A 23,530-nucleotide genomic window follows, 5' to 3' on the forward strand; every position below is an offset into this window, starting at 1 on the left:
CGAATGATTAACTTAAAACAACAATAGCTCATGAACAATAAATTGATCTTAATTAAGATTGTTAAGGATCTACAAATATGCATGAATTACATTTCAAGAGATTTATCAAGACAAGCTTGACTAGAATTTTTTTGTTGCAATATTAAATCTACTAAAATCATATGACATAGTCTCATTAAGAAAGAATGGTAAATAACGTGAGTAAATAGGATAAATTAGTCTTCACATACCTCTTTGTCGATGAAGCTCTCCAAATGTCTTTGTTTGATCTCCAGTCTTCACTCTTTAAGGGTTATTCAGTGATGTCTGATACTCAACCACCATACTCTAATCCTAATCCGAGACTTGGTTTTAGTAAAATAAAAATTAAGATGTAGTTTTTTGCAACTAACATTGACAACTAAGCTAAAATGTCTCTCTCCAGACTCTAAACTAACATCTTATTTATATTAATATTTAGAATGTATCTGGTATTTTAGTCATTGTTCGAAAAAAAGGATGCAAGTGATATTTTTACCGTGATTGAGAAATCTATAATGCGCAAACCCAATTTTTTCAATTCGCATTAGAAAAAAAAATGACATAAAAAATAAGAAGAACTCGTTCTCAGGAGAATTTGGATTGGGTTCAACACGAACTGGTTTAGCGCATTGACTTTAGTTAACTAGTCATGCACTGTATTATTTCGGGTTAGGTCCATTTTTTCCATGGCTATATCATTTTGCGTTTCTCGGTTGAATTTCTTCGGACCACCGGACTCCGACATCTTCCCTCTTGAAGATGGTGTGGAGCTTGACCTGAAATGCCATCTTGAAGCTCCTCTAAACTTAGCCCGAAGCTCCGGATCAGGTGTGGGAGCTCAATTTTTCACGGTAAGGGTGTTTTTGTCATTAAATTATCAGCTAATTTGGTTTTCTTTCCTTTCATGGAAGCATTTTACTGAGGCGGGCACTAAAAACTGTAAAGTCATAATAATAGCGGAAATAATAAAAGAAACTAAATCGAGCAGCAACAAGAGGGGAAAACAAGATACATGTGATCAAAGTATTGACGACGCGTGGTAGTACTACAGTGACAGTCTTACAATTACTATCTCGTTTGTTTGCTTTAAATACTCTCTTCTTTCTAACTCTCCCACAGCCTTTTCTCGTTGCTCTCCGTTTCTCTCTCAACTCTTTAACTGTATTCATTTTTCAGGAGAAACGAAACCAATTTCATTTTAATTAAGGTATGTTGATTAACACCATCAAATTCTTTTTTCTTCTGTCTGTGTACATATTGATGTATTAAGGAGTATCGTTTCTAATTTTTCTTTTACTTTTGCAGGATTTTGTTGTCAAATTGTTTGGTTGATTGTATTTATAAATGGCTTCATCATCTATAATCTCAAATCTTGGGACAGTAAGTCATCAAGATTCATCAATAGAATCAAAAAAGAAAAGAAGAAAGAAAAATCAATATCAATCACAGAATCAACAACAAAATCAAACACCGCGATGGAGATCATCAAACGAGCATCAGATCTATTCTTCTAAACTTATAGAAGCTTTACGTCACGTTCGCCGCAACAACAACGATAGTAATGATAATTCTTCTTCTTCTTCTTCAAACACCGATCAATCATCAAATTCCAATACAACATCGTCATTATCCACGGCTAAAAACGGAAGAGCGATAAGAGAAGCAGCTGATAAAGCATTAGCAGTAGCAGCTAAAGGAAGAACAAGGTGGAGCCGAGCAATATTAACAAATCGTCTTCAACTAAAATTCAAGAAAAAGAAACCAAAAGTTGTTACATGTCGGTCACAAAAACGTTCTTTCGATGTTTATCAGTTAAAAGATAAGAAGAAACTACAACCGTTACAACGGAAAGTTAAAGTTTTAGGAAGAATTGTACCGGGTTGTAAGAAATTATCATTTCCGGTGTTATTAGAAGAAACTACAGATTATATTGCAGCTTTAGAAATGCAAGTCCGAACTATGACGGCTCTTACACAGCTTCTTTCTTTGGCCGGCTCATCATCATCATCGTCACCCGCGTCGACTAATCATGTTGAAGATCATAGCTTATAATCCACGTCATCACCTATTATTCTTCCTCTGGTTTACTTTTTTTTTTTTTTTTGTTATTTATTCTCTCAGAGTTTTAAATTCATGTATTTTAGTGTACACATCATTCCACTATCTCTGAGGACAAATTTTTCTCTCTAAAACCTTCTGTGAGTTTTTTTTTTCTTTTTCAAATTATGCTTTTAATTATTTTTCCTTATATTTATTTAAAAATATCTGTAACAGGCTAACAGCAGATATTGACTGTAGTCTGCATGATTACCTACAAAACCCACATTGTTTCTCTTTTACATACAAGAGTATAGCCCAACGGCGGGGTGTTATGACCATTTGTAAGTTGCTTATGGCTACAGTTAAAAAATGGATGTCCTCTTATTTATTTATTTTTTTTGCTTAATTAAATTAAGCATGGAGTAGACTGGCGAGTTCCCTCTTACATCAGGTTAAAAGGAAGCACATGGAAGAAAGTGGGTGACGTTAACCATCTTGATGATAGATGGGCCTTAAAAAGAAAGTCAAGAAAACAGAAAACTGATTTGTTGTTGGTGGGGGGTCCTGGTGAAGGTGGGGTTGATCAAAATTCTCCATCAAACTTTGTTTGGTTCTTTCTCGTATTCTTTTTTAGTTCTTCTTCATGGAGGAGGTCAAAATCAAAAATCAAAAATCAAAAGAAACTTAAGTCTTAATGTTCATTTTGGAGTTGGGTCCATTGAGATTGTGGTAGGAAATAGGGATTAGTAGTAGTACCCAAACACGACCACCCCCTTCATCAACTCTTTTGGGGTAAACATTCTATAGTCCATTAGCCTATGCTATATGACGAGTACGAGTATATTTATGAGTGCTAGTAGGCTAGTGGTATTAATGTCTGAAAGTCTGTCACCATGTGAGTCTATCAGGTTTTTGGTGTTTTGTATATCAGATCTTAGTTGTACTGCTACTACTGCTAATAATGATATAGTCCAAATTGAGAGGTGAAGGTCTTCATTACAAATATGTATAAATGAAGTTTGGTTACATGCAATTAAATTAGTAGCGGTAGGGTGGGGTAGTGTTCAGTGTTGGATATTTTAAGTTGGTTAGACCTATTCCTATGCACATGTAAAAAAAAAAAAAGTATTTGGCATATCAAGTGGCATGATAAACTAATTGCGTCATCATGGGAAAACCACGGAGCGACCGATTTTTTAGCGAGCGTTATTGTGAATAACGTTGGCGATATTATGAATATCACTGGCGTTGTACATTACATCGAGCGATGTAAATAGTATCACTGGCGATATTATGATTATTGCCCCCTAGATATTTTGCAACGGCTATTTTCCCATACTGGTTCCTATATATACGCCCTCGTATTTTTCCAAGTTACTCACACCTACTTCAACCTATATTTCACCAATTTCACTATCTCTATTCTCATTTTAAATTTCATAATCATCAATGTCGAGATCCAATGAAGAGAGGAATGTTATTATGAATCTGTTTAGATTACAACAAGAAATGCATCGAAGGAGGTTGCAAGAACTTGATGATGAAGAAGCTGGAGATAATAAACTAATCGACACTTTGATGCTTGTACATACAAGCCAAATACCTAGAGTTCCAGAGCCACAAGAAATATCCTCAAAAAGGTATACGTATCGAGGATGCACGATTATTTTCTTCGTACTCTGATCAAAATTTTCAAGGTCTATTCCGTATGCCTCGTCATCTGGTGATAAAGATTATTGAAGAGCTTCGTCGAGTAGAACCTCAATTTAGTTATCAGTTTGATGCACTCAATATTAGAGGTCATAGTCCTGAACAAAAAGTTACTTCGACTTTAAGGATTCTAGGTTATGGCACTCCAGTGGATGCGAACGATGAGTACCTTCATATGGGTAAAACAACTTCATTCACTTATATTTCATTGTTTTGTGAAGTAACGATTAATCATTTTGGTCCTGAACAAATGCATTCATCCTCTATCATATCGTATTTTGCACCACGGATTTTGATTTTTTTAGCTTTGCCTTTGCCTTGACTTTGAGATTGTGAATCCATATTACAAGAAATAATGAAATGTAGAGAAAGTGTGATTGTTTTAGATTTGAAGAAGAAGATTGAGAGATGGAGAAATTCTAGAGAGATTTATAAATTCTGGTGTGAGTTGAAATGAGATTGAAATTAGGTTTTTATAGAGGGAAAAAATAGCAACCGTTAGATGAAGATCTGATGATCAGACCGGCGAGCGATAGCTTGACTAGCGCTGGCGCTTTAAAAATCAGCGAGCGCTATTATACCCATCGAGCGATGGAAACTCTATTATGAGTCTGGGAATTTGGTATACCCATAATGGATGTATATATGCCAAATATCAGTTTTTGACATGTGCATAGGAACAGGCCTTAGAAAATAAAAGCATTCGCACACGTTCCATAATTGCCTAAATTTGTATGTTTCTGGTCACTAATTTGCTTGTTATAAGAGATTTTTCATACATGTATACCTTTTGATAATATACCGAACCAAATTCGGATATTATCAAGTTACAAGGGAGGTACAATAATTGAAAGGAATAAGAAGCCTAGAATAGCCTTGAAGCTTAGCTACAGCTATAGGCCAGATGCCAGAGTCGTAAGCCTTGTGATGGCTGCAGAAAATTAAAGTGGAGAGATTATAGGCATGTGATGGGAATGTTTCATTCGTATATTCATCTGGATTATAACTACACTAGATCGTTTAAAAAAGAGTAAATTTTTTTACCCAAATTCATATATGTGCCGTCGCTTTTTGTAGGGGTTATACTTTGTATGATCAAATCAACCCAAGAAGAATTGGACCAGTCATTCGCAGTGAGATATCATACATATTGTACATATTCAAATTCATGGAAAATCCTAACAAAAAAAGTAGTAGCATCACAAGGGTACCACTTTACTTCTACTTATGTCGCACGTCAAAATGCGGATATTCAACTGATAACAATTCCTAATTGTCGACTTTATGTAAAATCCTGCATATAAGTTAACCAAGTCCCTCTCAACCCTTTCTTTTTTTCCTGATGGGATTTCTTTTTGTTCTTGCTACTGATTCCACATGGGAGATGACAGAAATACAGGTGTCTCGCTCGTCCGTTCTTTGCCAACACATTCTTCAATCATAAAGAGCAAAAGAACATGGGAATTTTGAATATTAGCTAAAAAGAAAGAAAGGGCTCTATACGGCTATGCCATCAGCTTAGTTGGGACCAAAACTGTACTAATCAATCTATTGCCCGACGCCTGTCGACTATCCATTGCCTAGTTTCATTTGTATCTCGGCAATGGAAGATTATTATGGATCATCATCTATTTGGAGAAGAGAACCTCAATGCCACGTCTATTGACCGAAATAAAACTCGTGGATTCTCCTTCTAACACATAAACCTCAAAACACTTTTTGAGATGTTTTTGTTTGTATTGTTCAGCGCATTTGGATCTTTCTATAGCCCGTACAACTGTCTGCCCATCAGGTATTTACTCCAAAGAGGCAAGGATGATCTTTGCAGATATTTCCAGAGATGTAAAGATTTATGTCGCGCCTGCACATAATTGAACAACAACACTAGTACAGCGTACAACAACAGACTTGCGGAGTTTTGTGAGGATATTCACAGAGCTCAAATAAAATCTAAACGCTAGAAGATAAAATATGCTAACCGGCAAGATAAAGGGAAAACAACATTTAACCTTAAATAGTAAAAAATCCATTAAACAGTAAAAAGTTTATTGATGATAGGTGGCATACTATAGCCTGATAGTGATAGATGACCGCACCGCACCCATATGAAATGTAGGAGAATGATTAGTTGCATGTGGCCACTCTCCATCTTCGCCTACGACGAAAGCAAATAAGTTGCAACATAAGCCTTTTGCCACTTGCCGCGCATCACTACCGATCTGGACCTCTTTTGTTCATAAAGTTGATTTCTTCCATGTGATGAAGGAAACAAATACGAAATAAAGAGGAGGAAAGAAAAAATTTAATTCGAACTCCAACTCGAAATGCAACAATGACGCTCGCCCTCATCTCGAGATCACATGGGGAAATGGCCAGCTGGGATTATCCTCCATAAGTAAGTAATGATGGACAAAATGATAAAGAAAAAGATGGTTGGAAGAAGAAGGTTGGGTGTAGACGGGTTTGGCACACCCTGCACTGGGTCCCCACTAGGGATGAAGGGGTCTCTTATTCCTTAGTGGCAGCTCATTTCTTTCATTGCAAATGTTCCAACAGATACTTGCGGGAAGACATTTCCAAACAGATTTACCAATGTGTGAACCATCATAAGCAGCTCAATTCTTAAAGATGTCAAATAAGTTGCTGAAACTAGGCAAGGGCGCACAGAAGAAAACCCACAACTGGCGAGAGTAGATACAATCCCCAAAAAGATGGACCCTAGTTTCAGAAACCATGTCGCAAAGAACGCACAAGTTTGGAGAAGGATTACCAGCACTAGGAACTATAGCACAATTTCTCTTCAAAAGATTATCGATTGTTAGGAGCCTACCTTGAAACAACTGCCAAAGGAAAAATCGAAATTTATGTGGCCAAAGTTTCGACCAGACTTTTTTCTTTGGAAAATCCAAAACTGTAGTGTCATTTAAACCATTAAATTAAGCCACTTTTATCCCCTATCCACACCATTTCGTCCTCCTCTTCATGAAAGAAAATGACCGAGCAAAATCTAAAGAATTGAAGTTAGTGTTGGAGAAAGTACTAATAATGTAACTGAGAAGAAGATACTTAGCTCAATATAATGTTGTTGATGTTGCTGCACAGAAAATGTAGAGGTACGTAAACTACGCTGTCCTAAAGGCAATATCGCCTGCCACTCCTCTGAGATGTTACAGCAGTTGGCGAGTCACCTTCAGGATACAACTACAGTTAGTACCCCTCAATGTAGCATACAATGAGGGTACCCTTAGAGCTTGGCAGAACTTAAAACAGTAGAAGAGATGTTTACAGAAAAACAGAGGGAGAGTAGAAGAGATGTTTCTCTGTGGTGTGTCAAATGAGCTCAAGACTCCTCCCTTATATAGTGTTTAAGACGTTACAAACGAGAGGAAAAATGCATGCAACCAAACCATGCGTATGACAGAAATACTGGTAATGTTGGGTTAAAAACAGTGTTGCTTTTGTCAGGCTTAGAGCAGTGTGTTGTCAAGAAGATTCTTCTACATGTGTGAAATACTGGTAATGTTGGGTTAAACACCCACACCCGAACCCGAACCCACACCCGAACCCGATCGGACGACGGCGTGCGTGCTTCTGTGCGAAGCACCGCGCGTACGGGAAAGGCAACCTTGCCCTAGTCTAAGCCTTCCCTCCAAGCACAAAAGTCTAATAACCCAAGGGCCATGCCCTTATAGCCAATTCTATGGTATTTATGTCTAATACTCTTTAGATTTTAGTCAATGTGGGACTATTGTTTTATCTATTCAAAAGAAAAAACAATTAATGGGCAATAGGTCTAGGGATCAAAACATAGTCCATGGAAAAATTGGTAATTTTAAAACGTTTTTTCTAACAGTTAGTTCAGAGATTTCGTTGCCGTACAGTCTTCTTCTGGAAATATCTAAAGCCCAATGATAACCAGACTCGTCTGGCCTGAAAAGCGAAGCCAGACAACAATGTTTACTACTAGCAATAGCATAAATCCTTGGAAAATCAACAACAAGAGGCCCCTGACTGCACCATTTGCCCTCCGAAAGACGTATTTTGTTTCCATTTCCAATCTTGAACTGAATGCACTTGAAAAAAATCATCAGCCACTTACAAATGTTTCTCCATACACCGACCCCGTGAGCAGCGGTTGGTATTTTTGTTCTCCAACCTAAATCACTACAACCATATTTTTCAAAAAATGATCGTAGCCCATAAAGCATTTCTTTCTCTGCTAATCCTCCACCACCATTTCTTCATTAGAGCCCTGTTGATGGTGCTAATGCAACGGATACCCAGACCACCCTTGTCTAAAGGTTTGCACAAAATGGACCAACCAACCCAATGAACATTTTTCTTTTCGGGAGAGTTGTGCCAAAGAAAATCTGTAATAGTTTTCTCTATTTGCTGGATCACCGATTTAGGAGCCATGATGATAGAGAAATAGTAAATAGGTAAACTAAGAAGGAGGCTCTTAATTAAGTTAGCTTACGACCTTTCGACAACGAATTCCTTTTCCAGGTTGCAAACCTACATTTGCATCTCTCGACAACCCTGTCCCATTTTCTCTTAGACAAAGTGTTTTCACCAAGAGGTGGACCAAGATATATGGAGGGAAAAGCTTCGCAGCTACAACCTAAAACGGCAGCCAACTCGTCTAGATTGACCACATCACCAATTGCGAAGTGACTACACTTGCTGAAATTGGTACACATCCCTGAAGCAAACTCAAACGACAAAAGAATATGTTTCAAAAATCTAACTTGCTCCAAGTCAGCATCGAGGAACACTAATGTGTCGTCTGCGAATTGTAAATGACTGATGATGGTCCCATTTTATTTAACTTTGAAACCCCCAACTTAGCAGCCATCAAGGACTTAGAGATCATGATACTTAAGACTTCAGATACAAGCAAGAACAGGAATGGAGATAATGGATCTCCTTGGCGTAAACCTTTTTCACTCGTGAATTTACCACAAGAACTACCATTTACAAGAAATGAGAATGGAATTTTTTTTATGCAGTTGTTGATCCACATTCTCCAAGTACTTCCAAACCCCATTTGCTTAAGAACTTCTTCAACAAAAGACCATTTAACGTTAAAGGCTTATTTCATACGTTAAATGCAATCGACGATGCCTGCGACAGTGAGTTAGGATTTTATTTTTGCTTGAGGACTAGCAAATAATAGGTTTGGGGGTATTTGATAGACACATTTTTGTGTCCGATTTGTCTCGATTCTATATATTGTTAGGGCTTATTTTTGTACTTATTATGATGTTTTATTTATTTGTAGGTATTTTTGGCCAATAAACATTTTTGGAAAAAATTGGCTCGAAAAGTTGTCGGAAAGCACCCGGAGGACACTTGCTATTCGGACCCTCGGTTTGGATAAGGGGCACCCCTAGGACACCCCTTAAGGCAGCTGTTAAAGGCACCCTACTCTGGATAGGGGGCACCCCTTTATCTTCACCAGAATTTTGGCGAGAAAAAACTGAATTCAAATTCAGTTTTGCAGCGGAATTTTCAGGCGAGATTTTGCTGGAGTTTTGGACGGATTCAATAGGCCCTTTGGATTGGATATATACTGTTATGACTAAACAGGGTTGGTAGGTGTGATTGGATCGAATGAGTTGGGCTAGATAAGCCGGAAGAAGAAACATAGGAGCTGGATGTTTATCGAAGTTCTGTTGATGACTAGGAGGAGATTTAGTCGGAGTTTGACGTGGAGATGGATTGGAATTTAGTTGATGAGTCAAAACAGGATTGGTATGAGCTTTAGATTCGATAAAACAGTGATAAATCTTCGGTTTGAGCGAAACAGGGAAGTAAAGTTATTATCGGACTTTCTGGTTATATATATGGGAGTTGGCGAGATTCTGGAGAGGTTAACTATATTTGGGCGAGATTCTGTAGAGGTTAACTATATTTGGGACTCTATCTTACCTTATTTGAGAAGTTTACAACTCACAAAACCGCGTAGAGAAGCTTGGCAGGGAAAGAAATCCCGAGACTTGAGATGGAGGAAATATAAGAATAGCTGAAGATTTCTTGAAGTTCAATCGACCTGTGGACTATAAAAGGAGTTGGGATAGCTCATAAAGACGGAGGTACACTTTGGGGAAGTTTAGAGAAGAACAGAGAACGAAATCAAGAGTTGCAGGAAATCGTTTCTGCTGGTGCACAAGGAAGAACACGAAGAACAAAAGGCCATTGAAGACAGTCGTTTCCGGGGTCTTAAAATCAGCGACAAAGCAACAGTATTTACAACAGTTTTCTGTAACAGTTCCATTGTAACAGCTGTTTTGTAACTCCGATACACTGTTGCAAACAATCTGTGTTATTACTTTTCACTCTTTCAATCATCTTTTGAGCAACAAACACATATTTTGAGACCATGATTAATATGAAGAGCTAAACCCCATTGCTGAGGCGATAGATGAAGCTATTTTTCCAACAAAAAGTGGTATATTCTATTTTATCTTTTTATTTGCAATAATTATATGATTATTTGCCTTGAACTATTATTGAATATGATTTTTATTTGAGTGATTGTGATCTATTTTGATGGAGTATGCTTAGTTTTAAGACTTTTGATGCTTCATACTTGGTATTTACAATTATTACTTTTGAAAATCTACTTGTTGCAATATTTTAGAATCAAATTAAACGAGAAAATTGCTTAAATATAAGTATTGGTTTAATCACTTTGAACTTGAAAAATAGTGGAATCTTAGCCTCAGTATTTCTTTTAATATTGATATCATCTTTGTTTGAGTTTTCTATAATTTTTATTGTGTTTTCTATTTTAGTTTTGAATTTAAGTCTAAAACAATCCTTCACAAGTCTGAGAAACGACACTCTTTTTACCACTATCAACAAATCATATCAATTTTTGGCGCCGCCGACGCGGACTTGTTTTTAGGGTTTTAGATTTGTTTTATTTTTTATTTATTTTGTTCTTTTTTATGTTTTTGGGTATTTGTCTTGTATCTACAGGTTCTGGATCATAAAGAAAATTGAGCCAAAGAGTTTGGTGATTTCATAAAGACTTGGAGCTAAAGATTAAAGCAAAAAGAATAAAAAAGAAGACAATTTTATTTTAGACAATTTTAGTGTAGGTTTTGTTTATTTTCTTTTAGAAGGAAAAAAAAATTGTATTAGGGTTTATTATTTTTGTAATTTTTCTTTACTTTTGGACTTTGGGACATTATTTTTTTTATTACCCTACGTAAGGGTACTTTAAATATAAACTGTTTGTAGAGAAGGAGGACAATTACGATATTGTCTCTGCACCTTGGGTTCGTACACTTGACATCGGAGTCAGTGGCCCGAGTCGACTACAACCGATTCATCCCCCGTCTGGAACGGGAGGTAAGATTATAAACACTCGCGAATCCCCTGTCAGCGAGTTACTGGACTCTTTCGTATGCATATATATTGAGGACTGAATACGGACATTTATTTTTCTAGTAAAGGGCAAGGCTTAGCCATACAAGATAAGGGTTCGGATTTCATCACCGTTCTCTTCTTTCCCGCTTTAGGAACACGTAACCGACGCGAACCTAAGCCTAAAATTTTGACTAGAACGAGACCGATAGGGTAACGAGCTTAACAGGAAAGTCATTCGAAAAATATTGGTTACTCTTTTAAGCATGCTTCGAAGTTCTTGACAGTTTCTGTAAGTTGAAAGTGTGACTGCGCCGACTTGTAATACCGGTGACGCCTTGGGTATCAAAGCTCCACCGAGCTTCCCTCGGCTCTATTCAACTTACATTAACTCGGATTGATTCCAGGGGGGTTTGCTTAAATTGTAACGAATTCCCGTTCGAAGGATTAAAAGCCGGTCTAGAAACAATCTAAGTGGATACATCATGCTTTTTGTTTGCTAGAAATCAATAGTTTTGATTTGGTTGAGTCGTCCTTGATCTGTGTTTGCTTACCCTTCCAATTTAGAAAATTCTATTGTATGCCTGAACGTAAAAGAGACGCACTAGGTATATTTGTTGAAGAGAAACCTAGTAGTCGAAGCGTCTCGATTACCTTAATCTAGAGAGTCCGACTTTTGCAGAGTCTGTTTTTGAACGTCCTCTAGAGGAGAAAATCCCTAATACTCCGATAGTGCCAGAAATGGCAACTTTAAAAGCTTTGTTGAATCCGACTAGGACTACTCGTCCTTCGTGTATTAGGTTAGTTGAAACGGAGGCACCTTATGAACTGAAACCTGGGACCTTACAGATGCTCTCAATCTTTTTAGGGAAAGAAAATGAAAACCACTATTACCATGTTAGGGATTTTGAGGAAATTTGTAGTAATCTAAGAATTAGAGGCTTAGATGATGATGCTTTGAAACTTAGGTTATTCCCATTTTCCCTGAAAGATAAGGCCAAGTCGTGGCTGTATAGTTTGGACTCCGAGTCAATTGAGACATATGAACAACTTACATCTGCCTTTTTCAATAAGTTTTTCCCTAGGCACAAAACATCGTCTATTAGGACGCAAATATGCACATTTTCACAACAAGAGGGAGAATCTTTATATAGGTATTTGGAAAGGTTCAATGATTTATTATCCCAGTGTCCTCATCATGGTTTAGAAAAGGTTAGGCTAGTTCAGATCCTTTATGAGGGTTTAGATTATTCCACAACGACCATGGTTGAGTCTCTATGCACTGGTGGATTTGAAAACCAAACTGTTGATGCGGCGATGGAATTTTTTAATGAAATCGCCGAAAAAACCCAGCAATGGGAAAATAGTAGGGCACCCCAGAAAACAATTTTTTAAGTAGAGGAAACGTTAATAGGGTAGAAGGAGGCTATGAATCAGATGCCAAAATTGCTGCTATAGCAAAAAGGTTAGAAGCCTTAGAAGTGGGCCAGACTAGTGGTAGAGTGGAGCCTTTTTGGGAAGGCCAGAATATTGAAGAGCAGCCAATGCTCTTTATAATAACACTAGATTTGATAACCGTCAAAAGATTGACCCATATTCAGAAACCTATAATCCTGGTTGGAGAAACCATCCGAACCTTTCGTGGTCTAAGGGCCAAAGTCAAGGTCAGTTTAGTAATTCTAATGCTCCCCAGGTTTTGGCTATACTAAGAATCCTTCAGGACTAGCTCAGTTTCAGAATCAGTCAGATAAGAAAATCCTAAGTTTAGAGGAATCTCTCGCCTTGTTAACTCAGCAAACTGCAAAATTCAGTTATCCGTAGAACAGAGTCTACAAGCTAGTAACAGGATAGGACAAGAAAATAGTCAGGCTATTTCCGAGTTAAAAACCCAGGTTGGTCTGATAAGTGATTCTTTGAGAGAAAAAGGTAAGTTTCCTAGTCAAACACAACCCAACCCTAGAGGAGTTCATGAATTAGGTGCAAAACCATCGAATCAATTGAATGCTGTTAGAACCCTTAGAAGTGGTAGAGTTGTAGACAATAAGGTAACCATGCCCGATAGTGAACATACTGTAGTTCACCCCTCAGGATCTCACCTCTCAGGACCAGAGGAAGAGACTGATAAAGTTTCTGATGTGAATTCGGTTCCTGAAAGGTCTGATTTTAGGCCTAGAGCCCCATTTCCTCAGCTATTAGTACCAACAAAGAAGGAATCGAACTTTAATGACATAGTGGAGGTTTTTAAGCAAGTTACCATAAACCTTCCCTTATTAGATGCAATTAGGCAAATTCCTGCTTATGCCAAGTTCCTTAAGGATATGTGTACGCGAAAGCGAAAACTTAGCGTCCATAAGAAAGCCTTTTTAGCTAGTCACGTAAGTTCAATCATTCAGAACACCACAACTCCAAAGTACAAAGACCCAGGTTCTCCTACCATTGCTTGCACAATAGGTAACTTCCGGGTAGAAAAAGCTTTACTTGACTTAGGAGCCAGTGTGAACTTACTGCCATTCCATGTATACTTACAGCTAGGACTTGGTGAAATGAAACCTACTCAGATGACACTGCAGTTAGCTGATAGGTCTGTTAAAATCCCTCGAGGTGTTATCGAGGATGTTCTTATTGAGGTCGACAAGTTTATTTATCCAGTGGATTTCGTGGTCCTAGATACCCAACCTGTCCCTGACCCAGAGAACCAGATACCTGTGATTTTAGGTCGCCCATTTTTAGCTACGTCTAATGCGATCATTAACTGTCGAAATGGTGTGATGAGTTTATCTTTTGGTAATATGACTATGGAGATGAACATTTTTAATGTCAGTAAGCAACCTCATGAGCTAGATGACACATGTGTTGAGGAGGTGAACATGATAGAAGCCTTAGTTCAGGAGTCATTACCAAACATTTGTCTGAAGACCCATTAGAAAGTTGTCTATCCCATTTTGGTTTAGATTTTGACGACGATAGCACTATTGAACAGGTGAATGCTCTATTAGATTCTACCCCTGTGTTAGACACTGATAGATGGAAAGCTAGGTTCGAACCGTTACCAGTTTCTGAGACTACCCTAATTCCTTCTTTAGAAGAGCCCCCAAAGTTGGACCTTAAACCACTACCCGATACTCTAAAGTATGTGTTTTTAGGCCCATCTGAGACTTTACCTGTGATTGTAGCTTCGATTTGGATAGTGATCAGGAAAGTAGGCTAGTAAATGTACTTCAAGACAATAAGGAAGCTTTAGGGTGGACTATAGCAGACATTAAGGGTATAAGTCCTACTGTGTGTATGCATCAGATTCATTTAGAGGAAGACTCCAAACCTTCTAGGGAGATGCAACGTCGACTGAACCCTAACATGAAAGAGGTAGTTCGAAAAGAGGTGCTTAAGTTGTTAGATGCGGGTATTATTTACCCAATTTCAGACAGTAAGTGGGTCAGCCCTGTTCAGGTTGTCCCCAAGAAATCAGGTATCACTGTAGTCCAGAATGATAATAATGAATTAATCCCAACCCGAGTGACCACGGGATGGCGTGTGTGTATTGACTATAGGAAATTGAACAAGGTCACAAGGAAGGATCACTTTCCCCTTCCTTTTATCGACCAAATGCTAGAGCGATTAGCTGGACATAGTCACTATTGCTTCTTAGATGGCTACTCCGGTTATAATCAGATCGTTATTGCCCCAGAAGACCAAGAGAAAACCACTTTTACCTGTCCCTTTGGTACCTTTGCGTATAGACGCATGCCTTTCGGGCTATGTAATGCCCCTGCAACTTTTCAGCGTTGTATGATGAGCATATTTTCTGATATGGTAGAACGGTTCTTAGAGGTCTTTATGGATGATTTTTCAGTGTTTGGTTCATCTTTCGATGAGTGCTTGCATCATTTGACATTAGTGTTGACTAGGTGTAAGGAAAAAAATTTAGTGCTTAATTGGGAAAAATGCCATTTCATGGTTAAATCAGGAATTGTGTTAGGGCACATCGTCTCTTCAAAGGGTATAGAGGTAGACAAAGCCAAAGTTGACCTTATTAAGACTTTACAGGTCCCAAAAACCGTAAAAGATATTAGGTCATTCCTAGGGCATGCAGGTTTTTACCGTCGATTCATTAAGGATTTTAGCTTGATTTCTAGACCTCTTTGCAATTTGCTTGCAAAAGATGTTAAGTTTGTCTTTGATGATGCTTGTTTAGAGGCTTTTGAGAAGCTTAAAACTTTACTCACTACTCCCCGATAGTCCAGGCACCTAACTGGAACCTACCCTTTGAGATTATGTGTGATTCTTCAGATTATGCTATAGGCGTCGTTTTAGGACAACGAGAAAACAAATTACTTCATGTGATTTATTATGCTAGCAAAACTCTGAATGATGCCCAAATGAACTACACAACTACCGAGAAGGAACTTTTAGCCATCGTGTTTGCCTTGGATAAGTTTAGGTCCTACCTATTAGGTTCTAAGATCATAATCTATACAGATCATGCTGCTTTGAAATACCTTTTATCTAAGAAGGATACCAAACCTAGATTGATTAGATGGATCCTATTGTTACAGGAATTTTCCCCAGACATTAGAGACAAAAAGGGTGCAGAAAATGTAGTAGCAGACCACTTGTCTAGGCTAGTTGTTAGTTCCCCTAGTGATTCCCTTCCTATAAGGGATAGCTTTCCTGATGAACAATTGTTCTCTGTTTCCCAATCACCTTGGTATGCAAATATAGTGAATTATCTTGTTACTGGTCGAACCCCTCAACATTGGGGTAAGCAAGATCGTTCTAGGTTTTTAGCCGAGGTTAAGCATTTTTTTGGGACGATCCTTATCTGTTTAAGTATTGTCCGGACCAGATTATTAGGAGATGTGTATCTGAGAGTGACCAGTCCAGTATTCTCTACTTTTGTCATGAACATGCATGTGGGGGTCATTTTAGTGCTAAGAAGACTGCTGCTAAGATTTTGCAGTGTGGATTTTACTGACCTTCATTGTTTAAAGATTCCCATAGTCATTGTGTGTCTTGTGAGCATTGCCAGAAGTTAGAAACCATTTCCCGTAGAAATATGATGCCTTTGAACCCTATTTTAGTAATTGAGGTCTTTGATGTGTGGGGCATTGATTTTATGGGTCCATTTCCTATTTCGTTTGGTTATCTTTACATACTTGTCGCTGTAGACTATGTGTCTAAGTGGGTTGATGCGGTTCCGTGTAAAACGAATGACCACAGGGTCATAGTCCAGTTTTTGAAAGATAATATACTTACACGTTTTGGTACGCCGCGAGCTATAATTAGTGATGGAGGTTCACACTTTTGTAATAGACCGTTTTCTCTTTTAATGAAACAATACAGTATTACCCATAAAGTAGCAACTCCATATCACCCTCAGACTAGTGGTCAGGTAGAGGTTTCCAATAGGGAAATTGAACGTATTCTAGAGAAAACAGTTAATCCAAACAGGAAAGACTGGTCGTCGAGGCTTACTGATGCCTTATGGGCTTACCGTATGATAGACACATTTTTGTGTCTAATTTGTCCTCAATGCCTGTATTGTTGGAACTCTATTTTTGTACTAATATTGTGTTTTTATGTTTGTTTAGGTGTTTTTGGAGAAAATACCCTTGTATGGAAAGAGTTGCTCAAAAAGTGATGATTTACACCCCGGAGAAAAGTACTAAAGGCACTCCAGAAATGTACCGGCAACGTCCCAGAAATGTACCGGAGGAAACCAGAAAAATTACTATTTCAACCCAAGAATTACTATTTCAGCCCAAATTCCTAAGGGGACACCACTGTTTGCTAAGGGGACACCTTTTCACGATTTGAATTTGAAAATGGCGGGAGAAATCAATCACGCCTGCATGAAATTTCTACTCAATTCTTGGACGTGTTTTTGGAAGATTCGATCGCTGGAAATTATTGGGCTAAGCCTGTTAAGGCTAAACAGGCCGAATGCAAGTGATTTTAGCGATCAAGTTGGGCTGAAATGACCGGGAGAGAAGATCAAAGTCCAAACAGGGGAGCTGTTTTCACGGGAGAATATTTTGGAAAATATTGGGTTCTGTTGGAGGATATACGTGCGTTATCTCATGGGATTCGAATATATCTAAGCTAGGAATGATTGAGAGAGCGTCAGAAGCCAAGAGAATATTTGGTAAACACGATTTCGATTAAACAGGAAAAAAATCAAAAATATTATTCTCGCGTCTGCAAACAATTGAAGAGAAGATTATATGGAGTTATGATGGAAGATATCGATGTTGTTGGGTATAAATAGCTCACTGAGGTCAAGGAGAAAGGGTGTCGAGAGTTGGGAGGAGAGGAGAGAAGGCTGCAGAGGGAGAATCACCATTTTTCTCTGCTGCTGCTGCTGCCATTGATGAAGAGGAAGAACACGAAGAACAGACGGCCAAAGACAGTCGTTCCCCAACAGTGAAAACGACCGGTCTCTGTGGGTCGTAGTCAGCTACGCAGACAACAGCAGCACTCTTTTATCGTTCTTTGTAACGGTGTTCTGTAACGCTTATAAGCGTTGCAGTTTAACGATTTCCACCCTTTTCTCCATTTTCTCTTCATTGTAAACACCAATTGAGCTTAATAAAATATTTTGAGAGGTATTTCACTATGATGAGCTAAACCCAAGCACTGGGACGACGGAGAAAGCCTTAATTCATCCATGTGGTAATTTAATTAATTCTTTTATTTACTTTTTGCACTAATTTTAATTGAATTAAGATTTTAAATTAATTACTTGTGATTTTATTTGATGGAGTATGCTTGATCCTAGGGATTTTTGATGCGCCATGCTCATAAAATACAACTAATATTTTATAAAATCTATCTTGGCAATAAACTAGAGTTAATATTTGTTTTGTTTTTGAACTATAATTGTTAGAATTAATTTCTGAACCACTTGAAAATGAAAAAAACGGCCGTATCTTTAGTCCCGGTACTCTTGCCCATATTGTTAATACTTTTTGTATATATTTTTATTTTTAAATCTTTACAAGTCCGAGCAACGAACTTTTACTACCACTTTCAAAACTACAACAAAATGGCGCCGCCGACGCGGACTTGTATATAGATTGATTTATTTTTTTTAGGTTTATTATTTTTTTTTTAGAATTGTTTGTTCCTTTTTACGTTTCTTTTTGTCTTTATTTTGCAGGTTCAAAGTGAAAACTAAGGACTTGGAGAGGAAAAATCTTAAAGCGAAAAGCGAAAAGAGAAGAAAAAAATGACAATTTTAGGATTTAATTTTTAATTTGTAATTTTTTTAGAGTGTGTGAGGAAAACTGTAATTTTTTATTTATTTATTTTGGACTTTGGACTTTAAACAATTGGACTTTGTTTTTTTTTAACCCTACGGAAGGGTATTATTATTAAAAAAATAAATAAATTATTATATAAACTGTGTGCAGGGAAGGACGACGATTACTATATCGTCTCAGCCCCTCGGGTTCGCACACGGCATAGGAGTCGTGGTCCGAGTCGACGACAACGGTTCATCGCCCGTCTGGTACGGGAGGTAAGTCCAATCGAAACACACGTGAATCTCCTGCAAGCGGGTTACTGTCTTCCTTAAGGTGATAATTGTTTGAGGACGAACCAGAATGTCTTTATTTTCCTAGTAAAGGGCAAGGCCTGGCCTAAACAAGATAAGGGTTCGGATTTCATCACCGTTCCCTTCTTGCCCGCCTTAGGAAAACGAAACCTAACGCGAACCCAAGCTTAAAATTTGTAATAGAACGAGACCGATAGGGTAACGAGCTTAATAGGAAACTCGTTCGAAAAATATTGGTTGCTCTTTAAGCACACTCCAAAGTTCATGATGGTTTCTGTGAGTTGAATGCGTGACTGCGCCGCCTTGTGATAGCGGTGAGGCCTTGGGTATCAAAGCTCCACTGAGCTTCCCTCGCCTCAATTCAACTTACTTTGACTCGGATTGATTCCAGAGGGGTTTGCTCAAATTGCAACGAATTCCCTTTCGAAAGATAGAAGCTGGTCTAGAAACAATATAAGTGGAGCCATCATGCTTTTTGTTTGCTAGAAATCTTTAGGTTTGCTTTGGTGGAGTCGAGTCGGCCTTGTTTGTGATTGTATAGAACCCATCTGTAGTTTATATTTCTTCGGTGATGAATCCTTTTGAGGAGACGCCACCTGCGATGACGTTGCGAGAATATATGTCTAGAAATTCTCGTTATCAAGAGACGTCTTCGGAAATGACTCTTGGTGAATATATGCGTGGGCAGCGATATATGGATACTCCAACTTTTATTGAGGAATCATATCTAACGATCTATGAGAAATATTATAAACATAGACCATGCAGTTGGGAACAAAGCTTGAGAATTCGTGAATATCAAAAATTATATTGTGATGATGATGAGGAGGAGGATGGTGATGATGATTATAATGATATTTCTAGTTCAAATCCAAATAATTCTAATAATTATTTACCTATTCAAAAGGACGAGGATTTGACTAGAAATACCCCCGTTTTAGATGATGATTACGAAACCGATGATGGTTTAGAGGAACCAGTTTATCTTGAGAGTACTGTTTTCGGGTCAAACGATTTAGAAACAATAGTCTTAGAAGAACTCGTAGAGATTAGCGAGGATGAACCTGACTTAGAAAAATCAATCGCCCACTTTCAGGAATCTGATGACCTAGAAATTAGGGAGATTATGACCAGTCTACCTAGAGACGCCGAAAACTCTAAGTTTGGGGGTGATTATCATTCTCCATGTTCTGTAACTCTTAAAAATATCCCTCACTTGGGACTTGACATCAATGCCTCACCCATCTTACGAGACTATCTTCGTACTCGTTTTCCAGAACCTAATGATATCCAACAAGAGTCTCAACTGTTAGAAACCCATCCTCTGGTTGATGTGGTTAACCCAGGCAATAATACCAAGACTGATTTTGTTTTCCCACCAAATAGTTTTCTTCCAAATGTGGGAACATATAGATTTCAAATGTGTCGAATATTAAGTTGTGAGACTAATCCTAAATTCTTTAGGAAATTAGAATCGACACATTTGCTTAAGGATGACCACTACTCTCATTGTGGTCAATTATGTAAGCCATATCTGATTGACTTAGAGGATCCACAATTATTTAGGTTATTACTTCGTGATTCTAAGTTCGTATTTGAGTTTTTCCAGACTCTAGGACCTAGTAATTTAGATCCAATCTATGAGGAAATGCATCCAAGAAAAATATTTTATTTAGACCCTTTCATAGAACCTGAACCTGAACCACAATTAGATATAAATATCTTAATCAGGAAACTAGGTAAGGGCACGCTAGTCTTGTTCATTTTCTTGGTTCACTGCAATTTCCTGTTGTCATCTCTTTTTGGTTTTAAAGACCCGCAGTTATTCCGGCTACTGTTATACGATTCGAGTTGACTAAACCTTTTCTAAGTCTGGATGAAGACTTTAAACTTAGAACTTTTTGGGAGGTAACCCAATCTCATGCAACACGGTAATATCCTTACTTAACTCTTTTGCTTCAAATAGTAACCGTTTCTCCTTGTTCATGCTTTTAATTTCATCTTTAGAACATTGAGGACAATGTTAGATTTAAGTTTGGGGGTATGGGAAAATCTTTTAGTTGCAATAAATAAACTCCAGAGCCTAGAAATTTACGCCTATTAAGGATAGCACTAACCAATCTAAGTGGATGGAAACATTTTTGTTTTAGGAGTTGAGGAACCAATCTGACTAGATGGAAACATCTATAGAGTCTATTCATAAAAGCACAGAGCTCAGTTGTTAGAAATAACATGATAGTTTCGCCATATCTCGTCGAGTCCTTTTCACTTTCTATTTTCAGTTTTCTTTTATTTCAAGTGATTTGGTGGGGCACACGATTCAAGTTGTTACCACTGCTAGGGTGAATTAGAGTGACTGAGATTACTAAAAAAAAAAAGACTGGACCAGTTAGACCAATCGGAGTAAGTATTAACACTTGGATAGCAATATGCGTGTGTTCTCCCTGTTTCCGCCGCCTAAGCAAGCGTGGAATGCAGGACCCGTGGGAACTATCGTGTAATCTGCTGAAAAGAAGCATGCGCTTGGATCAAAAATATCTATTCATGCCGTTTAAAAAAAAATGGTTATTGTTATGTGTAGTCAACTGCTGGTTCCCTTGTATTTGCCAGTTTGTTGATCTAGATTTAAGTTATTGACCACTGGTTCCCTTGTATATGCCAGTTGTGTTGATATTAGTCAGACCGGTATCTCAGTCCATTAGGATAGGTTCATTCTGGCAGTGGCCTTCAGACAGATATGGGAAACATCGTTCACTTTTCAACCATCTACATTTTTCTTTTTCCATCTTCTTAATCTTTTCATGTGATTAGTCTGACTCCGAGTATGATGTCCATCGTGAAACTATCTTAGTAGATCTCTGTCACTTATATGAATTTTAGTATGCTTGAGTGAAAACTCGTGTACAGTAATTGGAATTTCGCATCAGGGTACTTCCTCCTATAATTAATAAGTATGCCAACCAAGGAGGTTCTTTAGTGCTTTCCAAGATTTTGCGTAGATAGTTAGGGTCTGGAGTATTGGTTTTTGTGGGTACACCTCTGATAAACCCACCCGAGATTAACTCGGTCACTTTTCAAGAATAAATTTGCCGAGGACTAGCAAATAATAAGTTTGGGGGTATTTGATAGACACATTTTTGTGTCTAATTTGTCCTCAATGCCTGTATTGTTGGAACTCTATTTTTGTACTAATATTGTGTTTTTATGTTTATTTAGGTGTTTTTGGAGAAAATACCCTTGTATGGAAAGAGTTGCTCAAAAAGTGATGATTTACACCCCGGAGAAAAGTACTAAAGGCACCCCAGAAATGTACCGGAAACGTCCCAGAAATGTACCGGAGGAAACCAGAAAAATTACTATTTCAACCCAAGAATTACTATTTCAGCCCAAATTCCTAAGGGGACACCACTGTTTGCTAAGGGGACACCTTTTCACGATTTGAATTTGAAAATGGCGGGAGAAATCAATCACGCCTGCATGAAATTTCTACTCGATTCTTGGACGTGTTTTTGGAAGATTCGATCGCTGGAAATTATTGGGCTAAGCCTGTTAAGCTAAACAGGCCGAATGCAAGTGATTTTAGCGATCAAGTTGGGCTGAAATGACCGGGAGAGAAGATCAAAGTCCAAACAGGGGAGCTGTTTTCACGGGAGAATATTTTGGAAAATATTGGATTCTGTTGGAGGATATACGTGCGTTATCTCATGGGATTCGAATATATCTAAGCTAGGAATGATTGAGAGTGCGTCAGAAGCCAAGAGAATATTTGGTAAACACGATTTCGATTAAACAGGAAAAAAATCAAAAATATTATTCTCGCGTCGGCAAAGAATTGAAGAGAAGATTATATGGAGTTATGATGGAAGATATCGATGCTGTTGGGTATAAATAGCTCACTGAGGTCAAGGAGAAAGGGTGTCGAGAGTTGGGAGGAGAGGAGAGAAGGCTGCAGAGGGAGAATCACCATTTTTCTCTGCTGCTGCTGCTGCCATTGATGAAGAGGAAGAACACGAAGAACAGACGGCCAAAGACAGTCGTTCCCCAACAGTGAAAACGACCGGTCTCTGTGGGTCGTAGTCAGCTACGCAGACAACAGCAGCACTCTTTTATCGTTCTTTGTAACGGTGTTCTGTAACGCTTATAAGCGTTGCAGTTTACCGATTTTCACCCTTTTCTCCATTTTCTCTTCATTGTAAACACCAATTGAGCTTAATAAAATATTTTGAGAGGTATTTCACTATGATGAGATAAACCCAAGCACTGGGACGACGGAGAAATCCTTAATTCATCCATGTGGTAATTTAATTAATTCTTTTATTTACTTTTTGCACTAATTTTAATTGAATTAAGATTTTAAATTAATTACCTGTGATTTTATTTGATGGAGTATGCTTGGTCCTAGGGATTTTTGATGCGCCATGCTCATAAAATACAACTAATATTTTATAAAATCTATCTTGGCAATAAACTAGAGTTAATATTTGTTTTGTTTTTGAACTATAATTGTTAGAATTAATTTCTGAACCACTTGAAAATGAAAAAAACGGCCGTATCTTAGTCCCAGTACTCTTGCCCATATTGTTAATATTTTTTGTATATATTTTTATTTTTAAATCTTTACAAGTCCGAGCAACGAACTTTTACTACCACTTTCAAAACTACAACACCGTACTGTGTTTAAGACATCAATTGGAATGTCACCTTATCGTTTAGTGTTTGGAAAGGCATGTCACCTGCCTGTTGAGTTAGAGCATCGAGCCTATTGGGCTATTAAGAACTTAAACTTTTCACTTGACAAGGCAGGAGCTCAAAGAAAGCTCCAGCTCAATGAGT

At 37.9% G+C, this 23,530-nt stretch overlaps 1 protein-coding gene and 1 pseudogene across 1 annotated transcript; one reads left to right on the forward strand and one right to left on the reverse strand.

The window, feature by feature from the left end:
- Positions 1 to 1,143: 1,143 nt before the first annotated feature.
- On the forward strand, positions 1,144 to 2,213 carry LOC113352974 (transcription factor bHLH148-like). Its single transcript, XM_026596711.1, has 2 exons — positions 1,144 to 1,228; positions 1,327 to 2,213. Exon 2 carries the CDS (start codon positions 1,366 to 1,368, stop codon positions 2,071 to 2,073), a length of 708 nt encoding a protein of 235 aa, XP_026452496.1. The 5' UTR covers positions 1,144 to 1,228; positions 1,327 to 1,365; the 3' UTR covers positions 2,074 to 2,213.
- A 10,037-nt stretch (positions 2,214 to 12,250) lies between these two features.
- Positions 12,251 to 12,350, reverse strand: LOC113354655 (annotated as a pseudogene).
- Positions 12,351 to 23,530: the final 11,180 nt, after the last annotated feature.

Source organism: Papaver somniferum, chromosome 2 (assembly GCF_003573695.1).
Source record: "Papaver somniferum cultivar HN1 chromosome 2, ASM357369v1, whole genome shotgun sequence".
Taxonomy (NCBI): Eukaryota; Viridiplantae; Streptophyta; class Magnoliopsida; order Ranunculales; family Papaveraceae; genus Papaver; species Papaver somniferum.